Source organism: Gopherus evgoodei, chromosome 12 (assembly GCF_007399415.2).
Source record: "Gopherus evgoodei ecotype Sinaloan lineage chromosome 12, rGopEvg1_v1.p, whole genome shotgun sequence".
Classification (NCBI taxonomy): Eukaryota; Metazoa; Chordata; order Testudines; family Testudinidae; genus Gopherus; species Gopherus evgoodei.
In genome coordinates this window covers 39,433,419-39,447,516 of record NC_044333.1, presented here as the reverse complement: position 1 = coordinate 39,447,516, position 14,098 = coordinate 39,433,419, and the positions used below count along the sequence as shown (strand labels likewise).

Here is a 14,098-nt window from a genome sequence, read left to right as displayed (position 1 = left end):
AAATCTTTTTATCTGGCAGTGAATGAAACAAATCTAAGAGCAGCCAGTCAAACCTAAACTGCCAGCAGATTTTGGGAAGAGCCACTTGGGCTATGACCATCTCCTCAGTCCAACCTAGCCCGAGTGGCATCCCCAGACTCTCTAACATAGGGCCAGGGAAGGCAGGAAAACAGGAGTTAATTCCAGAAAGCTGGGGTCTCCCCCCATCCCTCCATTAGTACAAGTGCTGTGCGCCAGGTGAAAGTGGCAGACATGCAGGAGACTCTCGCTTCCCAGCTGAAGGGCTATCCAGCAACTGAAATATTGCTCGTGGCCTGTGTTCTTTTGGATCTGTTTGCTGCTGAGCTCGGAGTTTCATCTCACAATTAAACGTAGGTATCGCTGTACTAGGGCCCCTCACCCTCTGACTTGTCATTAGATCACAGCTCATCACCAGGGAGCCTAGTTTTCTGAGAGAACAATAAAATGAAACACTGAACTTTTGCAGAGAGGTATCAGTTCAATACTTTTTTACTGACAGTTACTGAAGCCTCCATTAGCTGACTCTCTGTATTAACCGAATCACCAGCCACCTGGGGCTGAGACTGGCAGGCCTCGGGTGGTCAGCCCCACCCCTGTCAGAGCCGGGCAGCTGGTGGTTTGGTTAATACGTAAAACAGATAATGGAAGCTCGGGGAAATGGGGTTTTAGGGTACGTTTTTTCATAAAATGTAACGATAAAAAATTCTCTGTAAAAATGCAAATTCTGCCTTTTTCATTGGCAAATGCATTTCTAGAATCCCTGCTCATCGTCCTTCACCCCTTCCTTGATCGTGCAGCAAACACCAATGATGCTAAGTTTGTGACATCAAATTCGCTCTCAAAGTAGTACAGCAGGGTCAGGACAGGAAGCACAATCTGATGGTTAAAGGACTGGCCAAAGCACCATGAGTTCTGGGATCCACTCAAAGCTTTACCACTGATTTGCTGTATGAACGTGGGTATGTCACTTAGTGCCCGTGCCTCAGTTTCCCCATCTGAAAAATGGGGATAGTGCTACCTTCCTGATGGGAGTTCTGCAAGGGTTAAACAATACAGCTGATCTTCAATGGAAGTTCTGGCTGGAGCCCAGCATTTATAAAGCACTACGAGCCTCCAGAAACAGCTCGGGAGCACAAGATGTGCCAGCACTAGGACGTTAATGCTAACATTAAGCAGCAGCCCAGCCGTGGCAGGAGCTCACATTCAAGCAGCAATGCCAGCGTTGGAAGATTAAACCGCTGTGTCACTTGACCGCACTATACTACGCGGGGAAGTCAACCTGGCTGAAGAGCTTACAGACAGAGGGAAGAAATACTCAAAGAGCTGAGGGCAGGTGCCCAGAGACCACAGTGAGGGGTCCACGCTGGGATCGTTAAGAGAACGAAATAGATAGGAAGAACTGTTTATCAAAATACTTTATTTCAGGGAGACCCCTCAAAAAAAAGACCCTCCTCAGACAGACATCCCAACAATACCTTTGCTTTTTTTTTTTTTTTAAATCAACTAAAACAATCTGATGCTTAAAATAAAAGACAGGTCCTAGTTCCCAATCAGACTTTAGTCAAGAATATATATATATTTGTTTTGTTCCTGGGGGAGGGCAGGGCAGGGCAGGGCAGGGGAGAGAAGATGATGTTGCCAGTAGTTCACAGCGGTTTTCGGTTCTCTCGTTACACAGTATATAGAACTGCATTGCTGAAGACACTCAACACACAGCAAGGCTAACTAGAAGAATACAACTTATGGCTAGCAAAGAGGGGAGGGATGGTCAGAGAGAGAGACAGAAAGTGAAAGTATCCGACAGGGCTGGAATTTGGAGTCCTCTGTGCATAATTTACAGGGAAAACGTGGCGGTGTGGGCCTCCATCGCGGTGCCGGCTTGGTCTGTCTTGCATGGCTGATGCAGAGAGGGGATTATTCCCTGACTCTTCACCATACGGGTTAGGAGCCAGAGTGAGTCGTCTCGTCTGTGGGATTTTTCAGATGACAAACTTTTTTTTTTTTTTTTTTTAATTTTTAAAAAGAATTGCAGCCAAAATCAGACAGAACTGCAAAATCCAGAGTGGCCGCTTGTGTACTATTTATAAAACCATAGAAGAGTCTCGAATCCAGCTGGAGACAGAGCTCTGCACACATTGGACTATACTTTCCCAGGGATTTTGGCTCGTTTACGAGCAATGGCGTCTTCCACGGCTTTCAGCTGCTTCAGAAGCTCCTCCCGCCGCGACAGCGTGCTGGACTTGCCTGATTTCGCACTCGCAGCTGTTGGGCCTGGCTCGGTTGCTTTGCCTGGTACACTTGTGACTTTGCTGGAACTCTTGGACTGGGGCGACAGCTGGCGTTTCCTACAGGGTGGGGGAGAGAAAAAGCCAGAATGCGGTAAGAGGGGATTGATGGGTAACAGAGGGGGCTCCCCCCTCCGAGATCAAGTGGTTTTTCAACAGCAGCAGCGGTTAAATAGCATGGCACATTTTCCCAATGCTGCAGAAACATTAATGAAGCAATCAGGTTTTTGCTGGAGGAAGCTGCTCCACTGCTTTAACGGCTGGCTGAAACGAATGAGTTTTAGGATTCAAGTGGCAAGTACGGTGGAGTTTAAACCACCTCCTCATGACTTTTCCTGCAGCAGCAACCCAGGGGCCTAGGTCAGCACTCCAGCATGCTAGGAGCAGAGCATACACACAGGAAGACATGGTCCCTCCCCCAAGGAGTTTACAAGCTGCTTTGAGATAAGGGACAACAAATGACTGTACCAAACAAAAGGGGGGGGAGGAGGTGGGGAAATCACGTGGTTAAATACTGCACAGCTTGATGGCTCCACAGAATCCCCATGCTGAATGAACTCAGCTGCCTCACCTAACCATCCACACTGCTTGGCTTTTTCCAGGTGACCCGCAGAGGTGGAGTTCAAAGAGGCGAGTCACACTCTTTATGGACTGCACTCCACCTCCTTCCCTGCTCCCACCTATTCGGGGCCACAAAAATCCAGAGGAAACCCCCGGCCATTAGGCAAGGCAGTGATGACAGACAGAAGCCAGGAAATGCTGTCACCCATCCCACGCCCCCCCTTGCAGGGACTGACAAACATTGTATATAGTCCTTGGAATTGCACAACGTGCACATGACTGCAGTGCTGAAGCTCAGCGGGTCACACGCCAAGGGTGCAATTTGAGCCTCGCCTCCCTCCTTCTGGCAGCTGTCCCATGGGGTCACACTACTGCCACTCAGACTGAGCCGCTACCGTTTGTGTAGCTGCTTCTGGCAATCTGACAGCAGCACGTCACATGAGTGGTAGGACTCACTACCCAGGTTACAGAGACAGGTTCGTAATCCTCCTTAAACTGAGCAACTCCTCACTTAAAGCCCTTTGATATTAATCCCTGGCAGGCGTTTCAAATGTGAACTGAAAAGCATTTAAAACCTCAAAGCCAAGTTCCGGAAGAGCTCTGCCTGACTGTCCTTTACTCCCTGGCCAGTCCCCGAGCTCAGGGTTCTTGTCGTTCCTTTGCCCAGCTGATAGTCTTACTAACCCATCAGGAAGAGGGTTAGGAGCTAGGATGCCAGCTCCAGACAAAGCAGGTACCAATGCTCAGCTTCGCCGTTACAGCTTAGAAAGAGAACCCCCCTGGTCACAGCAGTCGCCAGTTAAGGAGGAAGGCTGGGCTTGTGGTTAATGCGCAGGACTGGGTTCTATTTCAGGCTCTGTCCCACTTGGCAAGCTTCACTTGTCCGGATCAGTGAAGACTCCCCCCTACCCACGGCACAGGAAGGCAAGGTGGGGGACAAGGCTGGCTGCATGTCCACAGAGATCTCCGAGGGAAGTGCTAGAGGAACGCAACGCAGTGTTAACTGGCTCCTACCAGCATCGAGCTGGACAGAGGACATCTCAGCTGTACCAGGGCCAGCACTCCCTATTTCGCTAAGCAAGGCGTGATCCTCATTAACTGAGGCAGTGAGCCCCCTGGCACCACATCTCGGGTTCTGCTCTGCAACGAAGGTGGCATTTGCTCTGCACTCTTTCAGTTAAGGGACTACAGGAAGGAGAACAAGCTGGCACCAGAGCCCAAAGCCTGGACAGGCGTAAATGGAATCGGGGTCATTCACTCTAACTCCAACCAGCAGCCACATCTTGGCAGCCTATTCTGTTCTTTAAGTGGCTCAGCTTCTGCAAAACTAGCCAAGAGACGTGGAGTGGTGCACACTGGCCAGGAGAGACGAGAGGTCACAACCAGCACCTGTAGCTAGGACTGACCCCAAAATGGGACAGTTGGCGCAGGGAGCCCACTGGCTTCCACGCAATCTGACTCCGCCCTGCAAACTCCACCGGCTGCAGTTCACCCTGAAGTAGTTGTATATAGTCGAGATCTTCACTGCTAGAACTTTGCATTTCCAGAGCACCTTTTATCCAAGGATCTCAATGTGCACTACAAATAGCTTCCTTGAGAGGTTCGAATTAAACCCATTTCAGAGGCAGGGAAACTGAGCCACAGGGGTGAAGCAACTGCGGTCAGGGCAGTAGCAGAGAACTTCTTGCTTGTCAGTACTACCTAAAGCCACTCTATTGTCCAAGTACATCCCCATCCTCCCAGGTTTCTTTAACAGACCATGAGTGAGGCTCTTGCTTCTCTCTACGGTGAGACTGCTAGAGAAGGGAAAGAGTGTTTCTCCCTCCATAGGTCTGAGGCCAAACAGCTCTTTCCCTAGCCATCAAGCCAAGGCTTTTGCTCTTCTGCAAACCATGCCAAGAGATAGCAAGTCACAGGCGGGAACTGATGCCAGGACAGGCACTGACCTGTCTGTCTGAGCAGGAGATGGTTTAGGGTTCTGGCCTCTCTGCCGATCTTGTTTGGGTGAAGAGATTCTCCCAGCCGGTTTCCTATCGCGAGGACCTATTGCAGAATATAAAGACAAAAGGTTTTAGCCCTCGCATGACCCACGGAGTGTTACCAAAGCGCACAGGACCGCTTCGCCATTTTAAACAGAGCCTCTCGCTACATGGGCTAGGCTGCACCAGGGAAAGGAAAGGTCCAGCTGCAACTCCGGCAGCTCTGCAAAGAGACACAGCACTTGTGAGGAATAAGAGTAACCTAGGAGCGTGTGATGCCCAAAGCTTTGCACTCTCGCCCTCCGCTGGGAAAGGTAGCGAGTGCTATACCCTCTGCCTTCCAGACTGAGATCCTTCCATTGGCTCACAAGCCCCGGGACATCTTTATGTTTGCCTATGAACGGCACGCATGCCCACAGCGCTATATACAAATGAATCATGAGGAGAGGCAAAGCAACCCAGTTTTGTTGTACTCAGGCAGTACGTTCGGTGCATTCTGGCACTGGGATGGTTAGAACAGCAGTGCCTATTAGCCTGACATTCCCACATTCATCCAGCAATCCAAAAACTAAGCTAAAACGGCTATCTTTGCTTCACAGCTGGTTGAAGGCATGAATATCTGCGCTAGCTGCACTGTCTCACCGAGTCCTAGTGATCTTAAATCTAGCCAAATCCTCCAAGCCACCTTTGCAGTAGTGGGATGGGACAGGGTTATTAGCACTCTAAGGATTTTTGCTGGCTCCAAGCCACAGCCAACATAATACGCCTACAGTGACAGCTTAAGGAAAATACCATCACGTGGCACAGCCTGCTTCTGTACAACACTCGGGGCAAAGCTGCAGCACCTCCACCATTGCCTGCTTCTTTGTTTTGCATTAGCAAGAGCCAAGGCTGAAAGAAAGCAGCGTAATAGCTGGATATCTGACAGGTTGCATCTACAGGGCCCTAACCGCTATCAAAGTGCTAAAGGACAAGTATACAAAGAGCAAGGTTGCAGTGCTAGCAAGTTACAAGAGACAAGAAAGAGACTGCAGCCCTGGTGTATTTTTATTACTGTCCCAGCCTAGATTTTGTCGCACACAAGTGGATGGAAGTGAGGGAAGTATCTGTGTCACAGGAATTAAGTGGGGTTAATACTATGTTCCAGCCCCTCAACCTTCTGTGCCCCCCTTTTGAAGTGCGAGGCAACACCACAAGCGGGGAGAGAGCTGGAGACGTGGCGGTTTCTAAAACCTGCCGACTCAAACAGCCGCATCAGTAACGGGCAGTGAGCGGACGGCAGGCCCGTGTGCGATGAACGTTTCCCCAGGACTCCCGGGAGACTAAAGCACGGTACTCCATCTTTGGTCTTAACTGACAGGAAAAAGCACGGTACTCCATCTTTGGTCTTAACTGACAGGAAGGGGGAGATTTTACAGCTAGTAACTGAGGCAAGATAATTATCTTGCTGTAAAATCCGAAGCGGAGACCAGGCACTGATTGCCACAAGGTAGCTGGGGAGGCCAGCGCTATGCCTGCCCCCGGTGTTCCCCTCGCAGTAAATGACAGTTCCTGCTCCCCACTATGTTCTGCCAGCGGGAGAGCATGGTGAACAGCCCTGTGTTTACTGGAGAAGACACAGCCCTGGTTTGGAAGGGGGTGTGCCAGCAGTTCATTTCCCAGCTATTGGAGGCAGAGGCACCGATCCCTTGGAATCTAACCTGCTGACAGCCCCATGACCAAATGACCTCCCCTAGCAGTATGGGGCAGCAATTTAACTGCTGCCCGCAGAGCTGCATTCAGGCCATGCCAGAGAGCATTTACCCTATCACTGCATCTCTCAGATTCCTCACCTCTGTCAGGTGACAGGTTAACCCGTTTGGCTGGAGGAGAGCCCTGTCTGTCTTTGTCTGCTGGCTCGTATCTCTTCCTGCTTCCTTTGTCAGCCGCCTGAAATGGAAGGAAATAGATGATAGATCCAGATACATATCTATCCTGTAGAGAGGAAACTGAGGTTGCTGGGCGCTTTTCCTTTGTCGTGGGCATCGCAATGCTCCCACGCCAGCAACACATATTGCCCAGCACTTTAGGAGGTTTCCTTGAAGCAGGCTGGCAAACTGCCTCCCCAAGTACTTGAATAGCAAAGTGAGCCCCTGGAGTCACGTGCCATTACAATGAAAGGGAACAGACTGCATTTCTGCTAACGGGGTATTTTACACCGAACCGCAGGAAGAAAAGAGCTGCATTTTGTCCAGTCCTTTTTGGCTTAGCTTAGGATGATGACACAAGTATTAACAAGATCTACAGGGCCATGTTTTTCTCTAGGACACACCTCAACACAAGAGACAGGGGGAGTCTACCACCACATGATGTGATGCTGCAGGGTCTGTATAACATTTAGTAAGTTATTTATCAGGTCCCCTTCACCAGAGAGGACCCTAGCTTGCTTAACGAGCTAGCTGTCGGAATCCCATCACACACAACACTCCTCACTGTAGTTGAGGGAGGAGAAGTAGGGGGAATGTTGCAAGCAGAATTCAGGGCAGTAGAAAATGACCACTCCAATTGAAATTATGCAGGTCACTTGGGCTACCTCCCTCCTCCAGCATGAAGCATCATGAGGATGAACCACCACATGTGGTTGGGATCTTAACCATGCTTCTCAGCCAAAGGACAGCTGCCTCTAAGAGCACATTTTCTCCAAATGGCATGCTGGGGTATCAGGCCCAGCACTAACTACAAGGGAGTCACCCCTAATGAGCCACCAACTCCACCTTCTGCAGCCCTCAGGACAGTCCTTTGGGGTCTCCACATTCATGCACTGACCCATTTTAATCCCTTTCAGTGATCACTTTTAGAGCCAGCCAGGCTAAAGAGAGCTCATTCACAAGGCAGGTTCAGCACCCTTACGCAACAAGAGTGAACCCCACCGAGATCAAAGAATCACAGATTACCAGGGGTGGAAGGGAACTCAGGAGATCATCTAGTCCCACCCCCTGCTCAAAGCATGACCAATCCCCAAATCCCTAAATGGCCCCCTCAAAGATTGAACTCACAACCCTGGGTTTAGCTTGGCTGCAGGTTGGCAAGGCTCAGAGAGAGGCAGGAGAAGCTGCAGTGAAAGGCACCATATGCAACCCTGCCTCGCTCAGGAGATCTCACACCGAGATCTCAGGCCACGGTGCTATATGGCCACAGGCCTAAAGAATGTGGCTCAGGGAAAGCGGGCAAGAGCCCCTCATGGGGTAGGAGGAATGTGCCCCAGGGAAGCTTCCAACACAGCCAGAAGTCAAGACATCGTGTACGCTGCCCAACAGGTTCTGTCATTTGCCCGCTTTCCATAATCAGGAGAACTTCAGAAGCAATTGCAGACATACCCAGCAGAGCTCTCCTCAGCAGGAGGGCAGAAAACGCTCCTCCACAGGCCAGAGAGCCAGCAATGGCCCCGTTCCTCCCCCGGCTCTGAAAAGCCCTCCAAGAGCAGTCACCCCACCTCTCACCTTATTCAAAAGGGTCAGTTTGATCTCCTTGTGGGCACTGAATCCCCCCTGCTGAGGCTGGGGCAGTGGGGGCTGCTGGGGTGGGAGAAGCTGCTGCGATTTACTCGCTTGTGTGGGTTTTGTTGATTTCAGGGGCTGGGCAGGCACCTCCCGTTTCCGTTTCTCCTCTTTAACACTGTCTTCTTTTTTCGATTTTCCTGCTAAAACCAGAACCCCAGTGTCAGTGATGTGCAATAAATCCTGCCCTGCCTTTTAAAAAACGGCTCAAGGATGGAAGGTGCTGCAGGGACCCATGCTGGCTAGCAAAGCCGACGGTACCCAGATTAAAACCGGTAGAAAGCCAGAATTCCCGAGGGGAGAATAGTTAACATATTAGCAGACAAGGAATGAGAAGCTCTTGCATCAGACCGTGATGGGGTCTCGAATGAGCAAACGGGGAGTTTATGAGAGGAAATAACAGACCCCCCAGGAAGAGAGAGCTGTCCTGGCTCGTCATCTCAGGAGGGTGGGAGTGAAAACAGGATGGGCAATGGCAGGATGAAGGGGGAGCATGCAGCAAAGCACGCACAAGGTTCGTGAAGACCCTTCTCGGACAGGCAGCCGAGCAGACATGACAACGGTACAGAAATGATGCATAAGTCTTCCCGCTCAAGCTCGTCACCTCTGCCTTCTCAACACTCGTCCAGGGTGAAGCCTTTGCACTCTCCCAGTCTATATCAAACCATAGTTGTTCCCCATACTCTTATCTACCTCCGTGTAATGCAGGGGCAGGCAAACTTTTTGGTCTGAGGGCCACATCAGGTTTCGTAAATTGTATGGAGTACTGGTTAGGGGTGGGGGTCGTGGCCTGGCCCCCACCTCCTATCTGCCACCCCCCCCAACCCTCTCTATTCCCTGATGGCCCCTCTGGGACCCCTGCCCCATCCACACACTCCCGCTCCCTGTCCCCTGACTGCCCGGGCCCGGACCCTTGCTGCCCCATCCAACCCCTCTTCTCATTCCTGATGGACTCCCCGGATCCCTGCCCCATCCAACCACCCCTTCTCCCTGTCCCCTGACTGCCCGCGGAACCCAAGCCCCTGATTGCCGCCTGCAGCCCCATCCAACCCCCTCTCCTTCCTGACTGCCCCCGCAACCCCTGCCCCATTCAACCCCGTTTCCCCCTGACCCTGACCATCACCCCGAACTCTCCTGCCCTTTATCCAACCTCTCCTGCTCCCTGCCCCCTTACCACGTTGCCTGGAGCACTGGTGGCTGGTGGCGCTGGAGCCAGGCCATGCCGCTGCCGCCACCACGAAGCCCCGGGTCAGGCTGGGCTCTGCAGCTCACAGCCCCACCACCCAGAGCACTACGCCAGCGGCAGAGCGAGTGAGCTGAGGCTGCGGAGGAGGGGGGACAGCACGGGAGGGGCTGGGGCGAGCCTCCTGGGCCAGGAGCTCGGGGGCCGTCATTTGCCCACCCCAGTGTAATGGGTTTCACGCTGTTTGCCATATCACCAAGTGAGCTCTCTCTCGCCCCACCCCGTTCCCTCATTCTTAGGATACCTCTACCTTTCTTCTGCTGGGCTGGGGTCAGGGATCGGGAACTGGCTGATGACACTGGACTGGCCAGGTCAGCGTACATGTCTTCTGAGTCCGCGCTGCGTATGGAACTGCTACTGGAGGAGGCACTAGAGACAGAGGAGACGCTGCTCACGCTCAGGGACCTGGAAAACAGACACACACACACACACTTACAACCTCTGGCAGCAGAGAACATCACGAGGATGTCTAGAATTCACACAAGCACCTTCTCTCTGACTCCCACACTGCACCGGAGGAGCCGTCCGTCACAAGGGCTGCAATGGGGAGTGGTACTCATGATAAGACAAGAAGGTTGTCTGTATCTCCTGAGGCAGGGATGACATTACCCCCTCAAACGTGTTGTCAGATGCAAGAGGGCAAAAAACTTCAATGTAATATTATACTCAGAGACACTTCTACAGCTTATTCCTCCACAGATATCAAAGAACGAACTAGGGTGAGCCCTCAACTACACATTTCAGTGATACAATTCACGTCAAGAGTTTCTCCATATCATTCATGCTGCCTGATGTACAAGTTGCTTGATACTTATTTACCAAGGAAGCTTTAAAAGACAGGGATTCTCCAAGCCATGGGTTCAAAAGCTACATCCCAGAGGACATCAAGTTCCCTTTTTGAAGCACCACAAGACCACAGAGATGGAAAGAACAGCATAGGGAAGGTGGGGTATTGCAGAGGGGAAGATGGCCCACAAGATGGATGCTGTGTGATGACATGTTCTGCACAATTAAAATGCTGGAGAACGACGACTGTATTTTTTTGATGCAGACTTTGTACTTTGCACTGGACCAGATAAAGATAAGATAGATCAAAGGTTTGGGGTCAGGGACTATCACAGGGAAATTCAGGGGAGGGCACATCACTTTAAAACAAATCACAAGCTCACAACTCAACAGTACCAGGACAGAAGTGAGTTGTTAGAGGAGGCAGTGATGACCTGGTAACCCAGGAACCCAGAGACAGAATTTCATCTCCACAGGAGGGTGTGGCTACAGAATTGTGTCAGCAGTCTGTTTTCATTCAGTACATTATTTCCTATGTTCAAAAAGTGCTTTGGTCCCGGAATATCAGTGGGCAGAGTGCTCTGACTGTGTCATGCACACAAAGTTTTCACACTGCTGGGTAAAGCAGCATGATAGTAAATATTAAGCCAGCTCTGTTTCTGTTTCAGCAGGAATACCAGCACTTACTGTCCATCTCTGCCCTCACACCCTAGCTGTGCTGTCTACAGTAAGCATCACGAGGCAGGGATCTTACTTGCAAATACCTGTGAAGCAGCAGGCTCACCATTTGGTGCTGTGCAAGTAACAACTGAAAAAGTAGACATCTGAAATTCTAAACAAACTTTACAGTGGATTGAGTTAAAAAGAGAGCACCTGAGAGGCAGACTCACCCCTAGCCTCTCATATCAGCTTCTGAGGGCCTAATGAATCAGACAAGCATTTAATAAACATGCTTAAATTCCTGGGGGGGGGGGGGGAATGTAGCTATTCAACCTTGTGGCTCTGCAGTGTACAGAGGTGTGAAATGGCTCTGATTTCAATCACATTCTGTTCCATTCTATAAAGGTTTATATACCACACTCATCATACTACCCAAGGGCTTAAGAACTTTATATAGAAAAACATGGTGCAGCTGCTTACAGAGCTGCAGAAAGACACTTGTGTATGAACAGGCTTCACAAGTTAATCTAAATATGCTTTTGAAGGGGACTCATTTCACTGGGCTTTTTAGGGAGCTAACGGACACAGCACACCCATTCGCTTCAAAGAACGGAATGGGGTCTTGGGGCAAAATGTGTAATGGGAACCATTCTTGCAACCTTATTTGCCATTAAGAGTGCTAAGCACCACCACTAGACAGATCTATTAGATGCTTTCTGCTCAAGCAGTGCTCACATGCCAGGCATCAGCCCTAAAGAGATCCAACAGTGAGATGTAGAGAAAAGTTTAGAAGAGCAGCACTGTGTAATACGAATGCCTATTTCCTTAGAAAAATAAACACCCTGGAAATTTGATTTACAACAGCAAAGGTAAATGTTCAATTAAGATTTGAAAACAGGGAGAGAAGAGGCTTCAGCCCCAAGTTAGAGTGAAAATGGATAATCCAGGGCACACTGATGATAATTTCATTATTTCCTAGAATAAGCAACATGGCAGCTGTTAATATTGTTTTCATTTATCAAAATTTAAGACTCATTTATATACTCCGAGCAAATGAATCTTTCCTTGCACTGCATGCACCTGCTTGTAAGGTGCTTGCCTTCAATGTAAACTCTCAAATGTGTCAAGTACGACACTTGCACATAGTCCGAGTCTGTTAACCTTGATGATAAAGTGTGAAACATAGTGCTTTACCTGGATTTTCTGGACCCAGATGGGGAGGGGGAAACTGAGGCAGACGTCGATCGGGAATGAGATCTGGAGAGAGACCGAGACAAGGACCTAGATCGGGAACTGGAGCCGCTGTAGCTGCTGGCACTGCCACTAATGCTGCCACTTATAGTCCGCCTGCAACACAGATCAAAAGAAACCATTCTCATCTGATTCTACTCAGCAATAGAGCAGGGTTGCTTCTTGTGCATTTGACCAATGGTGAGAAAGAGGCTTCCAATGCAGTGATTTACAAACACTGACTGACACTAGATCATATAGCAGAGAATTCTGTCTTGTCAATCAAACAGACTTCCCTGTCCTGGCCACGCAGCCTCACTTCTCAAAAGCAGATATTTCATGAAAGACTGAATGATGCTGGTTAGAGCCAGACACAGAACAGCACCTCTGTCCTGTCCTATTGCATCAGTAGCAAATATTTCCTAAAAACAAAGGTGTAACGTGCACAAGATTGTGGGGTTGGCTTGTAGCATGAACTATAGAAATATCAAACTCATCTCTTGTTATTTAAAGTTTGGGGTGATGAGCTAACTGGAACCGATCTTCTAAATTATCACAGTTTATTTCCTTTTCCTTCTGCGAACACTGACACCCATAACAGTCACGTAGGGGATCACACAGTGTCTAAGGACTCCTAAGAGTAACCTGTTCCAATAAAAGAACCGTAACCCACTTTTCTGAGGGGAGAGGAATCCTAGCAACCAATCTTCACGTTTAGAGACAGAAGTAACTCAAACCTTCCAGTACTGTTCTCTAGTCACTACTAAGGAACAAGGGGAACGGCTCCATTCAAAGCTAAGAATTGACCTAGGAAGCTTGTCATTGAAAGGAAAATAGAATTAGGGCACAGGACTTTATCTGTATTGATTTAAAACACCAGGATCTAGGAAAACTATTGTTTGCTCTCAAAGGGCACATCAGTTTAGTGAGGGCTGAGGGAAGTTCCAAATTTTTGAAATCACATTTTCTTCTGGGTTGGCACAGTAGGAATCATCTCTTAAATCTATTAAAGAATCTGGTGCAGGCCAGTACCCAACTCCGCAGCCCCGAGTCCTTCCCTCCCTTTACTTCATTATGGAGCATGACCCTCTGGATTCAATGTAGCTCTGAGCTTCCTTTGCTTCCTCAATGGCTGGACTAACCAATCAGCTGCTCTACGATGTGTTTTCCCTGTAATATGAGAGTTTCCTGTTGGTGCAGATTCAAGGATTCCACCTGCTGTTCTCATTCAACAGGTCTCTAGACAGATCAGCCTGGGTTTTTTATTGCACGCAAGTAATACATTCGCCTCCTTTTCCGATTCCCCTGCTATCCCAGGGAACAGATTTCTCCTTTAAGTCACAGTGAGTTCTTGGTTAATTCCTCAATTAGCAATTACCCACTCTCCATTTGTACGCATGATCAAATCCCTCTGCCCAGGTTCTCCTACCTCCTGGGTGGAGTCCTCGTTTGACGTTCCTTCCTTCTCGCCTCTCTATTATCCCCTGGTTTGGCTGGCTCTGGTGCAGCTGTTGCAACTTTAGTCAATGGAGGTGGGACTGGAAGGGCAGCTACTTTCTTCACAGACTTCTCACTGCAAAGTGAAAATGGAGTTTTGATACTCTCGCGTATGATCAAACACCACGGGCATGTAACACGGGGATTTTCAGAAGCAACGTATTTCCCACTACTGAAACATTATACAATTCCTGTTACCATGGCCTTTTGGAAAAGTCTACGTAAACCATATTTCACAGAAATATACTGACGCTACAAAGCCCCTTAACGAGGGCACTTTATTGCATTCTAATATGAACG

General features: G+C 49.5%; 1 protein-coding gene across 5 annotated transcripts in view; it reads right to left on the bottom strand.

The window, feature by feature from the left end:
• Positions 1-1,418: 1,418 nt before the first annotated feature.
• ZC3H18 (zinc finger CCCH-type containing 18) overlaps positions 1,419-14,098 on the bottom strand; it is a 65,847-nt gene continuing 53,167 nt past the window's right edge. For 4 of the 5 annotated variants that reach the window (XM_030581455.1, XM_030581451.1, XM_030581454.1 and 1 more), the window contains 7 exons: positions 13,731-13,874; positions 12,266-12,418; positions 9,876-10,030; positions 8,326-8,525; positions 6,679-6,775; positions 4,814-4,910; positions 1,419-2,366 (listed from right to left, as the gene is read on the bottom strand). In XM_030581455.1, coding sequence (XP_030437315.1) covers positions 2,162-2,366; positions 4,814-4,910; positions 6,679-6,775; positions 8,326-8,525; positions 9,876-10,030; positions 12,266-12,418; positions 13,731-13,874 — 1,051 coding nt within the window. In that variant the 3' untranslated portion in view covers positions 1,419-2,161. The remainder of the gene's footprint in view (positions 2,367-4,813; positions 4,911-6,678; positions 6,776-8,325; positions 8,526-9,875; positions 10,031-12,265; positions 12,419-13,730; positions 13,875-14,098) is intronic. The other variant, XM_030581453.1, reaches the window with a different exon arrangement.